The following is a 13,669-nucleotide window of genomic DNA, read 5'->3' on the forward strand; positions in this document are numbered from 1 at the left end:
CACTTTTCAGACATACCACAGACTGTTTTTAACTTTAAGTTAATACACTACAATCAAAGAAAGATCAATGTTCCTGCAAAAGTCATGACAACTTGAAGGAGAGATTAGATATATATTTCTATCTATGTTTTAATCTCTTGTGATGAGCAACAAAAACATAATTAGATGCTAAAACATGAGTGATGTAAGACTCAGTTTTTAGATATATTTTCAAACATGGTGAAAGCTATTGCTCGACCACACATTATTTTACTCTGAAGTTTGGCCAACATTAAAACAAGCTGGCAGTTATAAAGAGTTGTTGCAAAGAGTACAAAAGAGTACAAAGATGAATTCAAATTGTTAAGTTATAACAGTGCAAATGTATCAAAAAACACTGCAAAACTCCCATGGAAAGAAATGGGATATTATTTGGGCAAGATGCCCTGTCAAAATTTGACTGAAGTGTCTTGCATTTGTTGTTCATTAATCTGTACTGTAGTGTGTTTATAACAATACTATTTACATCTGGAAGGTCAAATAAATTTGAATAAAAAAAAAAAAAAAAAACTTGAGGAGGACATTAATTTAAGGAGGACACATTTTTCATGAAAGCTTGTCACTAGGTTTACATATAGAGGGGCATCATAGGCAAAGGAGACTCCACTAACTAACTAACAGAAAAAACACACAGGTTCCATTTGCAATTTGTTCAGACTGCTTAAACAATTCATCTATTAAAACTGTAATGACAATGGATCCAGAAGACGATCGCATTGCAATTCAGCACCAAGGACAGTGACAAAAAGCATAGTTTGAATTGTTTAGGGCAAAACAAAGCATTTCTGTCACTGAAAATAAACAGGTGGATTTGAAGAGGACAGACTTAAACACTTGAAGCATAATTAGACAAAACAAATGGCTCACAACAGACATCTGTAGTCTTTGAGAAAATCATGACTTCAAAACGACTTAAAGAACCATTAAAAGTGTCTTAAATCACCACCACATAAAGAAAGATACGACTCAACGAGTGAAAGGAAAACACCAAAATATCTTTTTCAGAACAATGAAAATTAGTTTACTGATATGTGAAGTGTCCCTACCTCGTGAGAACCATCATAACCTCCAAATCCCTCCGGGCAAAAGAGGAATGATAAACTTCCTATATATACAATCAAAACAGTAAATGAAAGCAAACCATTAATGAGACATGCTTACAATCATGTCGTGCTACTCACCGTCTCCAAACAACACTCAACCATTTCAATGTAACTTTCCCTTGTTATTTGACTTCAGAGAAATGTATAACTGTAAAACACAGCACGGATGTTACTTGTAAAATTGCACACAGGTGTGACAAGACAACACACTGGCAAGCTAACCTGTTATCTAAAATCTTTGACAGGTGAAAATATACAAGACAGGGGTAAATTGCTCCAGGAAATAGGTCAAAAGAGTAAGCGCCAAGTTCAGCACCAAGGACAGAGACACTAAGTACAAGCTGCTGCTCTGGTAAAACACACAGGCAGACACACCAGCGTTGTGTAAAGAAAAACGGTTTGAAGGAAGAAATATAGGAAAATAACATCTCTCTCTCGAATGTCCACAAAATGTGCAACATCTGCACAGTATGGTGGAAAAATTCTTCTCCGAACACTTGAAGATACTGCCAAAACTAAACTTCAAAAGGCAACTAAAAAGATTACGATTTATCATGTTTCACGATGCATTAAGATGCTCAGTGTATGCATTTAGAAGGAAATTAATTCAGTGACTTTTCATTGAGGGTCGTACTTTTTTCTAACGTGATATTGAATCTGTACAACTTAACTACAGGGCTGATGTGTGTTAAAATTGTCCTTTCTAAAGTAAAGAATTCAAGGATGGCAAATACAAAAAACTCTCAAGGTATTGGTTGAGCAATAAAGACAAAAACAGAAATAGCTCAAACAAGTGACACCTGATCCTACCTCAGGGGAAACATCACAATCTTCAAACGCATCAGCAAAGTCTGTTGGACTTTTCTTCAGAGTCTGGTCAGCAGGAAGTGTGTTGTCATTGTAAGATGTCACAAACTTAAAGTCACTGGTTCGAGAACCTGTTGTCAGGTAGGCGTCATAATTGTAGGTGCTGCGTAAAGTTCCTGTGCCGTCAACATCTGCGTAATTAGGAGGCAGATAAGCGCTGGGGATGGCGACTGCTCCGTCAAACAACAGTCTGGGCTTTCTCCTGCGACAAAACCTCACACCCAGGATGATGATGATGAAGGTCAGAAAAAAGGTGGAGACAGACACCAACGCGATGATCAGGTAAGAGGTCAGTTTGGAGTTCTTCTCATCATAAGAAATATCCTTCAGTTCTGGCACCTCAGCCAAGTTATCAGAGATAAGTAAATACATGGAACAGGTGGCAGAGAGAGAGGGCTGTCCGTTATCTTTCACTGACACAATAAGGTTCTGTTTCATGCTGTCAGACTCAGAAATGTCCCGCTGTGTCCTGATCTCTCCGCTGTGGAGACCAATAGTGAAAAGTCCCGGATCAGTGGATTTCACTATATGATAGGACAGCCAGGCGTTCTGTCCGGAGTCCGCGTCCACCGCGATCACTTTGGACACCAGAGAGCCTCCGTGTGCAGCTTTGGGGACCAGCTCGGTCATGAAGGAGTTGCCCTCCGGGGCGGGGTACAGTATCTGAGGAGAGTTGTCATTAACATCTGATATGAAGACACTCACGGTCACGTTGCTGCTGAGTGGAGGAGAACCGTTGTCTCTGGCCATCACCTGCACTTTAAAGCTCCTGAACTGTTCATAATCAAACGACCTCACAGCGTGGATCACCCCCGTGTCTCCGTTAACAGACAGATAGGAGGACACCGGGGCACCGTTCACCTCACCAGGTAACACAGAATAAATCACTGTACCGTTTTGTCTCCAGTCGGGGTCCCGAGCAGTAACGGAACATAAAGTGGAGCCAGGTTTGTTATTTTCACTCACATATGCGCTGTACGACTGTTCCTCAAACACAGGTGGGTTGTCGTTGATGTCAGCTACAGATAACTCAACACTTTTAGAGGAGGACAGAGGTGGAGAGCCCTCGTCAGTGGCAGTGATTGTAATGTTGTAATCAGACACTACTTCACGGTCCAGTTGTCCTGTGGTCACCAGAGAATAATAGTTTTTAATAGAAGGAACCAACTTAAAAGGGACATTTTGCTGAATGGAGCAGCGGACCTGTCTGTTATTCTCAGAGTCTCTGTCCTGCACGTTAATGATGCCCACCTCTGTACCAGGTGACACGTTCTCAGGTATGGGGTTAGACAGTGATTTCAGATATATCACTGGAGCATTATCATTTATATCAGTAATTTCTATCATTAACGTTGCATATGAAACTAAACCCAGACCATCCTTGGCGCTGATCTGCATATCATAGGTTGACACTTTCTCATAATCAATAGCTCCAGCCACTCTCACCTCTCCCGATTTAGGGTGTAGAGAAAATGCGTTGTTCTTTTCATCTGAAACATGATCAAATCCGTAAGTAATTTCCCCGTTCACTCCCTCGTCTGCATCAGTTGCACTCACTCTGATCACCAACGTATCCAGAGGAGAATTTTCAGGCAGACTGGCTTTATAGACGGCCTGGCTAAATATTGGTACATTATCATTAGCATCCAGGACAGTGACGTGTATGACCACAGTGCCTGATTTTTGAGGAGAGCCACCATCAAATGCGGTGAGCAACAGCATCATCTCTTTTTTATTCTCTCTATCTAACTCTTTCTCTAGGATTAATTCACAGTATTTCCGCCCACCTGTTTTTGTGTTTACATCTAATTTGAAGTGATCATTATCCTGAAGTGAATAACCCTGAACAGCGTTTTCACCAATGTCTGCATCGTGCGCTTCTCCAAGAAGGAAACGCGCGCCCTTGACAGCCGATTCCCCTATTTCAATTCTAAGTGACTCTTCCTTAAACTGTGGTGAATTGTCATTAATATCTTGGACACGGATACTAATACGGTGCAGTTCTAATGGATTTTCCAGAACAAGTTCCTGTTTCAGAACACACGATGCCTTTTTAGCACAAAGCGCTTCTCTGTCAATCCTTTCTTGAACAATCAGGTCCCCGGTGTTGAGATTTACACTGCAGTACTGAACGCTGTTGTCCTCTGTATCGATACGAGCCTTGCGAGCGGACAATCTGCCCAAATCAAGCCCCAGATCTTTAGCTATATTTCCAATCACAGATCCACGTTTCATCTCCTCCGGAACAGAGTAGCTCACGTCTCCACAGACGAGGTGGAAGGCAAGAAAAATAAAAGCAAGGCCGTGGTGCAGCGCAAGTCCCTTATGTCCCATTGTTACTGATAGAAGAAGCGCGACTGCTACAAAGTAGATAATATCAAACCAGTGATATCCTCAAATATTCGCAATCCTCAAATTCCGGTCATGTTACGAAGCGTTCTTGTGAACACAATAGCACAATAGCAGAATCAGGCTGTGAATTCGTGGACACTGAAGGGTGGAGAATGACCGTGCCTTCTCGTTTTTTGGTACACACTGACACCATGAGCATTTGTTTAGGTATGACAAGGCGATGACATATTTTGCAGGGTTTAACTTCAAAACCGTTCAGAGAACTTTGTTAATTAAAACAACAACAGCAATAGGAATAATAAATTTAACTATATTATTTTAGGATTACCTAAAGTTTTATCCCACTTGTGAAGTAAGAGAGCATAAAAACATTTCCATGTACATGAAACTATTCAAACTGTGTCTCAGATACAACCCTGTGTTTTTTGATCATTATGTCAATGTGTAGACAGCATAGGAAATAACAGGGGAACACTTTCATTTTAGGTTTATGGGAATGTTTCCTTTGACCTTAAATCTACATGCCACTTGAAAAGCCAAATTGTCCTGTAAACATCCTAATAAATCCTGTGTGTTTATGCGGCCAATAACAAACACCTTACTAATTGTGAATATTGAATCCAAATGTGGAAAAACTGGTATAAGCATTTTTAATCATTTGGATTAGACCAACATTTGACTGTTACAGGGCTTGATACTGAAGTGTTGTGCACTTAAAACCATTTCAACAATAGTTTTAGACTTTGTGTTAATGCATCACAATGGCACAAATAGCTGCTTGGAAAAATAACTGGAGTGCAAGAAGCCTGACAACTTGGAAGAGACAAAAACATCACAAACACATTTGTCTCCCTTTGTCCAAAACAAATCATAATGATTCAATCTACATTTATGAGCATCAAAAATATGATTTTAATTGCTGTTGTAATCAACATCAGTGACAGAGGACTATTCATGAATGCTTTGAACATGGCGATATCCTTCACTGATTTAACTCTGAACTTTGGCATATAAGAAAGGCTGACCAACACCTGTAACAAAGCCCACGTAAATAGTTTTGTCATTTGAGTTATTTTGCTGGAACAGTAACATGCAGGAAATGAGTCACTATCTTTGTTTGACTAAAACATACTGTGTTTCTGCGAGGCGCTCCGCAAAACCGTGACTGCAATTTCATGCATTTGAATGGAAAGATCATTTTCTCTCTTTCTCCTGCCTACATAGATTTTCACTCACGTTTTACTTCACTTTATTGCTTATTCCAGACACATATGTCCATATCAGTTACAAAATAAAAATAAAAGTAGATAGTAATAAAAGAGAGTGAGATAAACACTGATACCAAAGTTAAAGTTGTGAATGACATGCTTCACAATACTGTCCAACAACGCCATGCCTTTGTAAAGCACATCTTCTGGTTTAGACACCGAAACCTCGAGTACTGCCTACCGAATCACTTATGTAACTTTAGTATTAAGATTTTTGTATAATAAAAGTGAATGTTATCTATAAATGAGTCAAATACATGAACGCGAAACCTCACTGGAGCTTTGTGAAGGATATTCCATATTGTCTGAAAAAGCACGTACCATACTGATTTAAAGGAAAGAGATGTTTTTCAGTACAACCCAAATGACCCAATAAATCGAGACATGAAATGGATGGAACCCAAACACATGAATAAAACAAAATATCAGATGAAATTCACTGAAATAAAACCCAGCGAAGAGAAAAATTACGGTGGAATCAAAAGTCTGAAATAGAGGATCCCTGAAAATGCCTCATGAGGTCAACCAGATTGAAGCACCAAGGACAGAGTGACGGAAGCGTAATTGAAAAGCTTTTCTTTGGCAAGGACATAAAGAGAAAATGCGACGGTAGAGCAAATCAGAACGACGTCTTGAGGACGTCAACAGAGTAATATTAATATAAAATGTGTCCCTACCTCTAGGGAATGATCGCAATCCGCAAATGCCTCAGCAAAGTCTGATGGACTTTTCTTCAGAGTCTGGTCAGCAGGAAGTGTGTTGTCATTGTAAGATGTCACAAACTTAAAGTCACTGGTTCGAGAACCTGTTGTCAGGTAGGCGTCATAATTGTAGGTGCTGCGTAAAGTTCCTGTGCCGTCAACATCTGCGTAATTAGGAGGCAGATAAGCGCTGGGGATGGCGACTGCTCCGTCAAACAACAGTCTGGGCTTTCTCCTGCGACAAAACCTCACACCCAGGATGATGATGATGAAAGTCAGAAAAAAGGTGGAGACAGACACCAGAGCAATTATCAGGTAAGAGGTCAGTTTGGAGTTCTTCTCATCATAAGAAATATCCTTCAGTTCTGGCACCTCAGCCAAGTTATCAGAGATAAGTAAATACACAGAACAGGTGGCAGAGAGAGAGGGCTGTCCGTTATCTTTCACTGACACAATAAGGTTCTGTTTCATGCTGTCAGACTCAGAAATGTCCCGCTGTGTCCTGATCTCTCCGCTGTGGAGACCAATAGTGAAAAGTCCCGGATCAGTGGATTTCACTATATGATAGGACAGCCAGGCGTTCTGTCCGGAGTCCGCGTCCACCGCTATCACTTTGGACACCAGAGAGCCTCCGTGTGCAGCTTTGGGGACCAGCTCGGTCATGAAGGAGTTGCCCTCCGGGGCGGGGTACAGTATCTGAGGAGAGTTGTCATTCACATCTGATATGAAGACACTCACGGTCACGTTGCTGCTGAGTGGAGGAGAACCGTTGTCTCTGGCCATCACCTGCACTTTAAAGCTCCTGAACTGTTCATAATCAAACGACCTCACAGCGTGGATCACCCCCGTGTCTCCGTTAACAGACAGATAGGAGGACACCGGGGCACCGTTCACCTCACCAGGTAACACAGAATAAATCACTGTACCGTTTTGTCTCCAGTCAGGGTCTCGAGCAGTAACGGAACATAAAGTGGAGCCAGGTTTGTTATTTTCACTCACATATGCGCTGTACGACTGTTCCTCAAACACAGGTGGGTTGTCGTTGATGTCAGCTACAGATAACTCAACACTTTTAGAGGAGGACAGAGGTGGAGAGCCCTCGTCAGTGGCAGTGATTGTAATGTTGTAATCAGACACTACTTCACGGTCCAGTTGTCCTGTGGTCACCAGAGAATAATAGTTTTTAATAGAAGGAACCAACTTAAAAGGGACATTTTGCTGAATGGAGCAGCGGACCTGTCTGTTATTCTCAGAGTCTCTGTCCTGCACGTTAATGATGCCCACCTCTGTACCAGGTGACACGTTCTCAGGTATGGGGTTAGACAGTGATTTTAAATATATAACGGGGGCATTGTCATTCACATCAGTTACATCAATAATCACTTTTGCTTCTGAAGAGAGCCCATAACCATCTTTGGCCTCAACAAACACTTCATATTTGGATCCCTCTTCATAATCTATGACACCGATCACACTGATTTCTCCTGTTTTCTCATCCAGTGAAAAAAGCTTTCGTGATTTATCAGAGAGTCTGCTGAATTCATATGTGACCTCTCCATTGACACCTTCGTCTGCGTCTGTAGCACTTACAGTGATAACTTTGGTTTTCAAAGGTGAGTTTTCCGGTAATGAAGCTCTATATACGGTCTCAGTAAACACTGGGGCGTTATCATTAGCATCAAGTACAATGACGTGTATGACTACAGTCCCGGATCTCTGAGGAGAACCACCATCCACAGCCGTGAGCAATAATTTCATTTCCTGCTGCTCCTCTCGGTCTAACTCTTTGTCTAAAACCAATTCACCATATTTACTGCCGGCATTTGTCGTCTGAATACTGAACACAAAGTGGGGGTTTTGTTGCAAAATGTAGCTTTCGACTGAATTCTTCCCTATATCTGCATCGTGAGCTGCATTAATGCGATACCTAGCTCCTTTGTCAGCTGACTCTCCAATTTCCAGCTTTATAACATCCTTCGGAAAAACTGGCGCATTGTCGTTCACGTCCTGCACCTGCAGGGACAGCCGGTGTAGCTCTAAGGGATTCTCCAATAGCAAGTCGAATTTCAGAACACACGAAGGCTTTTCTCCGCAATGCTCCTCTCTGTCTATTCTGTCTGCCACCAATAACTCCCCGCTTCGTAGGTTAATCCCACAATACTGTCTGTCGCTTCCCTCCATGTCAACACGAGCTTTGCGAGCAGACAGTCTGCCCACCTCCAGTCCCAGATCCTTGGCGAGATTTCCAATAACAGATCCGCGCTTCAGCTCCTCCTGTACAGAATAGCTCAAGTCTCCGTGAGCGTAGTGCACCACAACAAAGAAAAGCACAAAGCCATAGCTTTGAAGTCCACACTGTCGATGCATCATCTTAAAACACCAGCTACACAAATCGAAATACGATCGTTTCAAGCCTTAAAATACGTTATTCGGTCAGTATATGTGCCTTCAGAGCATTTGCCGTCTTTGTTGAAGGCTGTAGGGACACAGGGCTGGTCGATCCCAATTATGGGTGGTGTGCAAAGCAAGCTAAGCATTCGACTCCATAGCTGGTCTATACTGACACCGTGAGTACAAACGTATTATAGCAGTTTTCCATAAGTGATGCAAATGTTCTTAATACATAGTCGGGTCGTTTGGCCACCATGTTTGATTAAAAGCTAATTGTCATGAGATATTTTTAAGTGCAATAATGCACCATCATATTTTTGTCTTGGTTTATGTATTTGGGATGCTTGATCTCCCTGGTAGCATGGACTATAAACAAGAGTGTGTCACCACCTGAAGAAATTCACCGAAAGCTTTTCATAATGATATAAGTAAAACAACATTCTCCAAACCTTAATTAAGTAACGTTTCACCCCAGATTAATGTCCTTTTGAGTTGCAAGCTAAATGCATCAAAATCTTAGAAGCTCAACTCTCTCTTTGTGGAAAAGATCATAATTTTCTCTTGAAATACTCAATAGTCTGCCGTCAGCTTCAACCAAAGACCTTCTGAATTACACATCAGACACTGTAGATAGCTACATGTTGCATGTAAACAAAACAAACGGGTAATACTGCAAGCATGCATTTCATGTTGCACTGGTTTTAAAAAAAAATCTGTTTTGGACTCCATCTCTGGTTTAACGTTGAAGAAAAAAATGGAGATAATAAACTTCCTGCATCAAGATAACCGTTAATAGTGATAAACAACAAGTCGTTAATAACATGCTCTGACAAACATGGAAACGTGGAATTGCTACTGACTGATTACAATTTATGCACATTTCACTGCAATTTTCCCTTGACATTTTACTTTATATGAAAATATGACTGCAATATAGAGCACAAATCTTGAGTGGAAATGCCACGCAGGTGTGTCAAGAAAACATACTGATAATATAAACCGTAATCTAAAAGGTGAAATATAGTAGACGCGGCTAAGTTGCTCCAGAAAATACATCACGGGGAACCGCAAAGTTCAGGACCAAGGACAGCGCCACAAAAAACAAGCTGCAGCTCTGCTAAAACACACAGGCAGATACCCACATGCTTTGTGAACAAATACTAAGATTCATAGGGGGGAAAAACATCGTTCTTTTGAATGACCAAAACAATTGCAATATCTGCATACTACGATGGAAGAACTCTTCTCTGACCTGTACATGCAGGCCATCATACTCCAGGGTGCATTATCATGCTCAGTGTATAGATTTAGTAAAAAATGAAAGTGATGACTTTGCATTGAAGGTTGTAGTTACGTTTTACTGGAAAACGATAAGATGTAACTAAGAAGCAGAACTGTGTTACATTGTTGAAATTGTCGTTTCTAAAGTAAAGAAGACAAGGAAAGTAAATAAAAGTAATAAAAGTAAGATACTGGTTAAATCATTATGGTGGAAATGTAAATATGTCAAACAAGTGACCCTTGTTCCTACCTCAGGAGAAGCATCGCAATCTCCAAATACTTCAGCAAAGTCTGTTGGACTTTTCTTCAGAGTCTGGTCAGCAGGAAGTGTGTTGTCATTGTAAGATGTCACAAACTTAAAGTCACTGGTTCGAGAACCTGTTGTCAGGTAGGCGTCATAATTGTAGGTGCTGCGTAAAGTTCCTGTGCCGTCAACATCTGCGTAATTAGGAGGGAGATAAGCGCTGGGGATGGCGACTGCTCCGTCAAACAACAGTCTGGGCTTTCTCCTCCTACAAAACCTCACACCCAGGATGATGATGATGAAGGTCAGAAAAAAGGTGGAAACAGACACCAGAGCGATGATCAGGTAAGAGGTCAGTTTGGAGTTCTTCTCATCATAAGAAATATCCTTCAGCTCTGGCACCTCAGCCAAGTTATCAGAGATAAGTAAATACATGGAACAGGTGGCAGAGAGAGAGGGCTGTCCGTTATCTTTCACTGACACAATAAGGTTCTGTTTCATGCTGTCAGACTCAGAAATGTCCCGCTGTGTCCTGATCTCTCCGCTGTGGAGACCAATAGTGAAAAGTCCCGGATCAGTGGATTTCACTATATGATAGGACAGCCAGGCGTTCTGTCCGGAGTCCGCGTCCACCGCGATCACTTTGGACACCAGAGAGCCTCCGTGTGCAGCTTTGGGGACCAGCTCGGTCATGAAGGAGTTGCCCTCCGGGGCGGGGTACAGTATCTGAGGAGAGTTGTCATTAACATCTGATATGAAGACACTCACGGTCACGTTGCTGCTGAGTGGAGGAGAACCGTTGTCTCTGGCCATCACCTGCACTTTAAAGCTCCTGAACTGTTCATAATCAAACGACCTCACAGCGTGGATCACCCCCGTGTCTCCGTTAACAGACAGATAGGAGGACACCGGGGCACCGTTCACCTCACCAGGTAACACAGAATAAATCACTGTACCGTTTTGTCTCCAGTCGGGGTCCCGAGCAGTAACGGAACATAAAGTGGAGCCAGGTTTGTTATTTTCACTCACATATGCGCTGTACGACTGTTCCTCAAACACAGGTGGGTTGTCGTTGATGTCAGCTACAGATAACTCAACACTTTTAGAGGAGGACAGAGGTGGAGAGCCCTCGTCAGTGGCAGTGATTGTAATGTTGTAATCAGACACTACTTCACGGTCCAGTTGTCCTGTGGTCACCAGAGAATAATAGTTTTTAATAGAAGGAACCAACTTAAAAGGGACATTTTGCTGAATGGAGCAGCGGACCTGTCTGTTATTCTCAGAGTCTCTGTCCTGCACGTTAATGATGCCCACCTCTGTACCAGGTGACACGTTCTCAGGTATGGGGTTAGACAGTGATTTTAAATATATAACGGGGGCATTGTCATTCACATCAGTAACATCTATGATGACTTTGGCGTAAGAGGTTAATCCCAAACCATCTTTTGCTGTTACACGCAATTCAAATGATGACGCTGTTTCAAAATCGATCGTCGTTGACAACTTTATATCACCTGTTTTATGATCAATCGTAAACACTGACTTCACGTCTTCTGAAATGTGTCCAAAATCATATATAACGTCTCCATTTAGTCCCTCGTCTGCATCAGTAGCACTCACTGTCAGCACGACAGTACCAAGGGGAGAGTTTTCAGGCAGACTAGCTTTATAAACTGTCTGGCTGAACACTGGGACGTTATCATTAGCATCCAGCACACTGATGTGAATGACCACAGTACCTGACTTTTGAGGAGAGCCACCATCCAGAGCTGTAAGAAGTAGATTGATTTCTTTTAAAATTTCACGGTCAAGCTCTTTGTTTAGCACAAGTTCCACAGAATTAGTTCCAACGCCCAGGATAAAATTATCATTCCGTTGTAGGTTGTACGTCTGAACTGAATATTTGCCAATATCTGCATCATGTGCTTCCTCTATTGGAAAACGAGCACCTTTTGCTGCGGATTCCCTTATGTCTATATGGATCAATTCTTTATTAAACTGAGGGGCGTTATCATTTATATCCTGGATGTGTAGACTGATACGATGCAATTCTAACGGATTCTCTAACATGAGCTCTTGTTTTAAAGCGCAGGATGCTTTGTCTCCACATAGGCCCTCTCTGTCGATCCTGTCGGCAACAGTCAGATCCCCGTTACGGAGGTTTATGTCACAATAACGTTTGTCGCTCCCATCGGTATCAATGCGGGCCTTTCGAGCGGACAGCGTGCTTGCTTCAAGACCCAAGTCTTTGGCGATATTTCCAATCACGGATCCACGTCTCATCTCCTCTGGAAAAGAATAGCTTATATCTCCACTGGCAAAATGCAAAGAAAGGAGCAGTAAAGCAGCAACATAGCTTTGTAATGTGAATCCCGTAACAGCCATCGTGACGCCGATCTGACAAAGAAAACGCTTCCTAGTCGGTGAACAGGAACACAGCAAAAAAAAGAATTGAAACCAAAATGATCACAATCCAAAAGCAAGAGTCTGCCTCTCTCGTCGATCAACTGCAACACATTAGGTCACATCTTGCGTCGACAACAGTGGGTGGATATCGCCACACAAACTACAGCTGGTGCATAGCGACATCGTGAGTCTCTTCTACAAATTGCATACTGTCCATTTGCAACAAGAACGTACAAGGCACACACTTAATGCAAACAATCATCTATGGGAAGCAGACTGATTTAAAAGAGAAATTATACACTGAAATCTCTTGAGACATGTAAAGAGGATCCAACATAAGGAGCACTTCTAATACAAAAGCATGTTTTACTTTGTCAACTCATATTGAGCACGGCTAATTAGATTTGCAGGTAAACTCATATTTGACTCAACATTTATGTCATTTTCTTTAAAAACAAAAAGTACGTAATATTAGGGTTAAAATCTTTGTGCTTAGGTGTTTCTTTAAATTGTATAAAAGCTATCTACAAACAATCGCTTTGCCCTCAAATTATAACATTTTTGTTGACACTGGACAAAACCATCAAACTTACTGAAATAGTGAAGGAAATGGTCAACTAAATTACTTCAGTAATATAATAGATCATTTAACATTAATTAGAAACTAGAATTCACTAAGATTTTTTTACCATGTAAAGTGAAAGACAGATGAAAAATGTACAGGTTATTAACCAAGTTTGATTTGATTGCAAGAGGATAGTCACTTGGCTCATCTCCTTTAAAATCTCTCACAGGCAGCTCAGTATTTACAAAATCAAAAACGTTGGACGAAGAGCAAGACTCAACTACAAAACCGAGCCAATATGGGAAATAAATTCATCATCTTTCAAAACACCACTAACTGAATAAGCATAGGCTATAGGTAAACAGAAAATATATATTATGCCGGACCTTACGATTGTGTTGATAATATATGGACAAACGATCAGGGATTTCTTAGACGTTAAAACTCCTCAA

General features: G+C 41.4%; 2 protein-coding genes across 10 annotated transcripts in view; both read right to left on the reverse strand.

Moving 5' to 3' along the window:
* Positions 1 to 13,669, reverse strand: part of LOC139606386 (protocadherin gamma-C5-like) — a 276,343-nt gene that overhangs the window by 234,027 nt on the left and 28,647 nt on the right. Inside the window, exon 1 of one of the 9 annotated variants that reach the window (XM_071458553.1) lies at positions 10,253 to 13,063. The exons of 7 other annotated variants lie outside the window; for them this stretch is intronic. In XM_071458553.1, the coding sequence (XP_071314654.1) occupies positions 10,253 to 12,631 (2,379 nt within the window). In that variant the 5' untranslated portion in view covers positions 12,632 to 13,063. Of the gene's footprint in view, positions 1 to 6,306; positions 10,196 to 10,252; positions 13,064 to 13,669 lie in introns of those variants that run through there. One more of the 9 variants, XM_071458541.1, reaches the window with a different exon arrangement.
* On the reverse strand, positions 1,851 to 4,358 carry LOC139606399 (protocadherin beta-15-like). Its single transcript, XM_071458581.1, has one exon. It carries the CDS (start codon positions 4,341 to 4,343, stop codon positions 1,860 to 1,862), a length of 2,484 nt encoding a protein of 827 aa, XP_071314682.1. The 5' UTR covers positions 4,344 to 4,358; the 3' UTR covers positions 1,851 to 1,859.

Source organism: Trachinotus anak, unplaced genomic scaffold (genome assembly GCF_046630095.1).
Source record: "Trachinotus anak isolate AG129_WGS33_773 ecotype Australia unplaced genomic scaffold, CSIRO_AGI_Tana_v1 ptg000021l, whole genome shotgun sequence".
Taxonomy (NCBI): domain Eukaryota; kingdom Metazoa; phylum Chordata; class Actinopteri; order Carangiformes; family Carangidae; genus Trachinotus; species Trachinotus anak.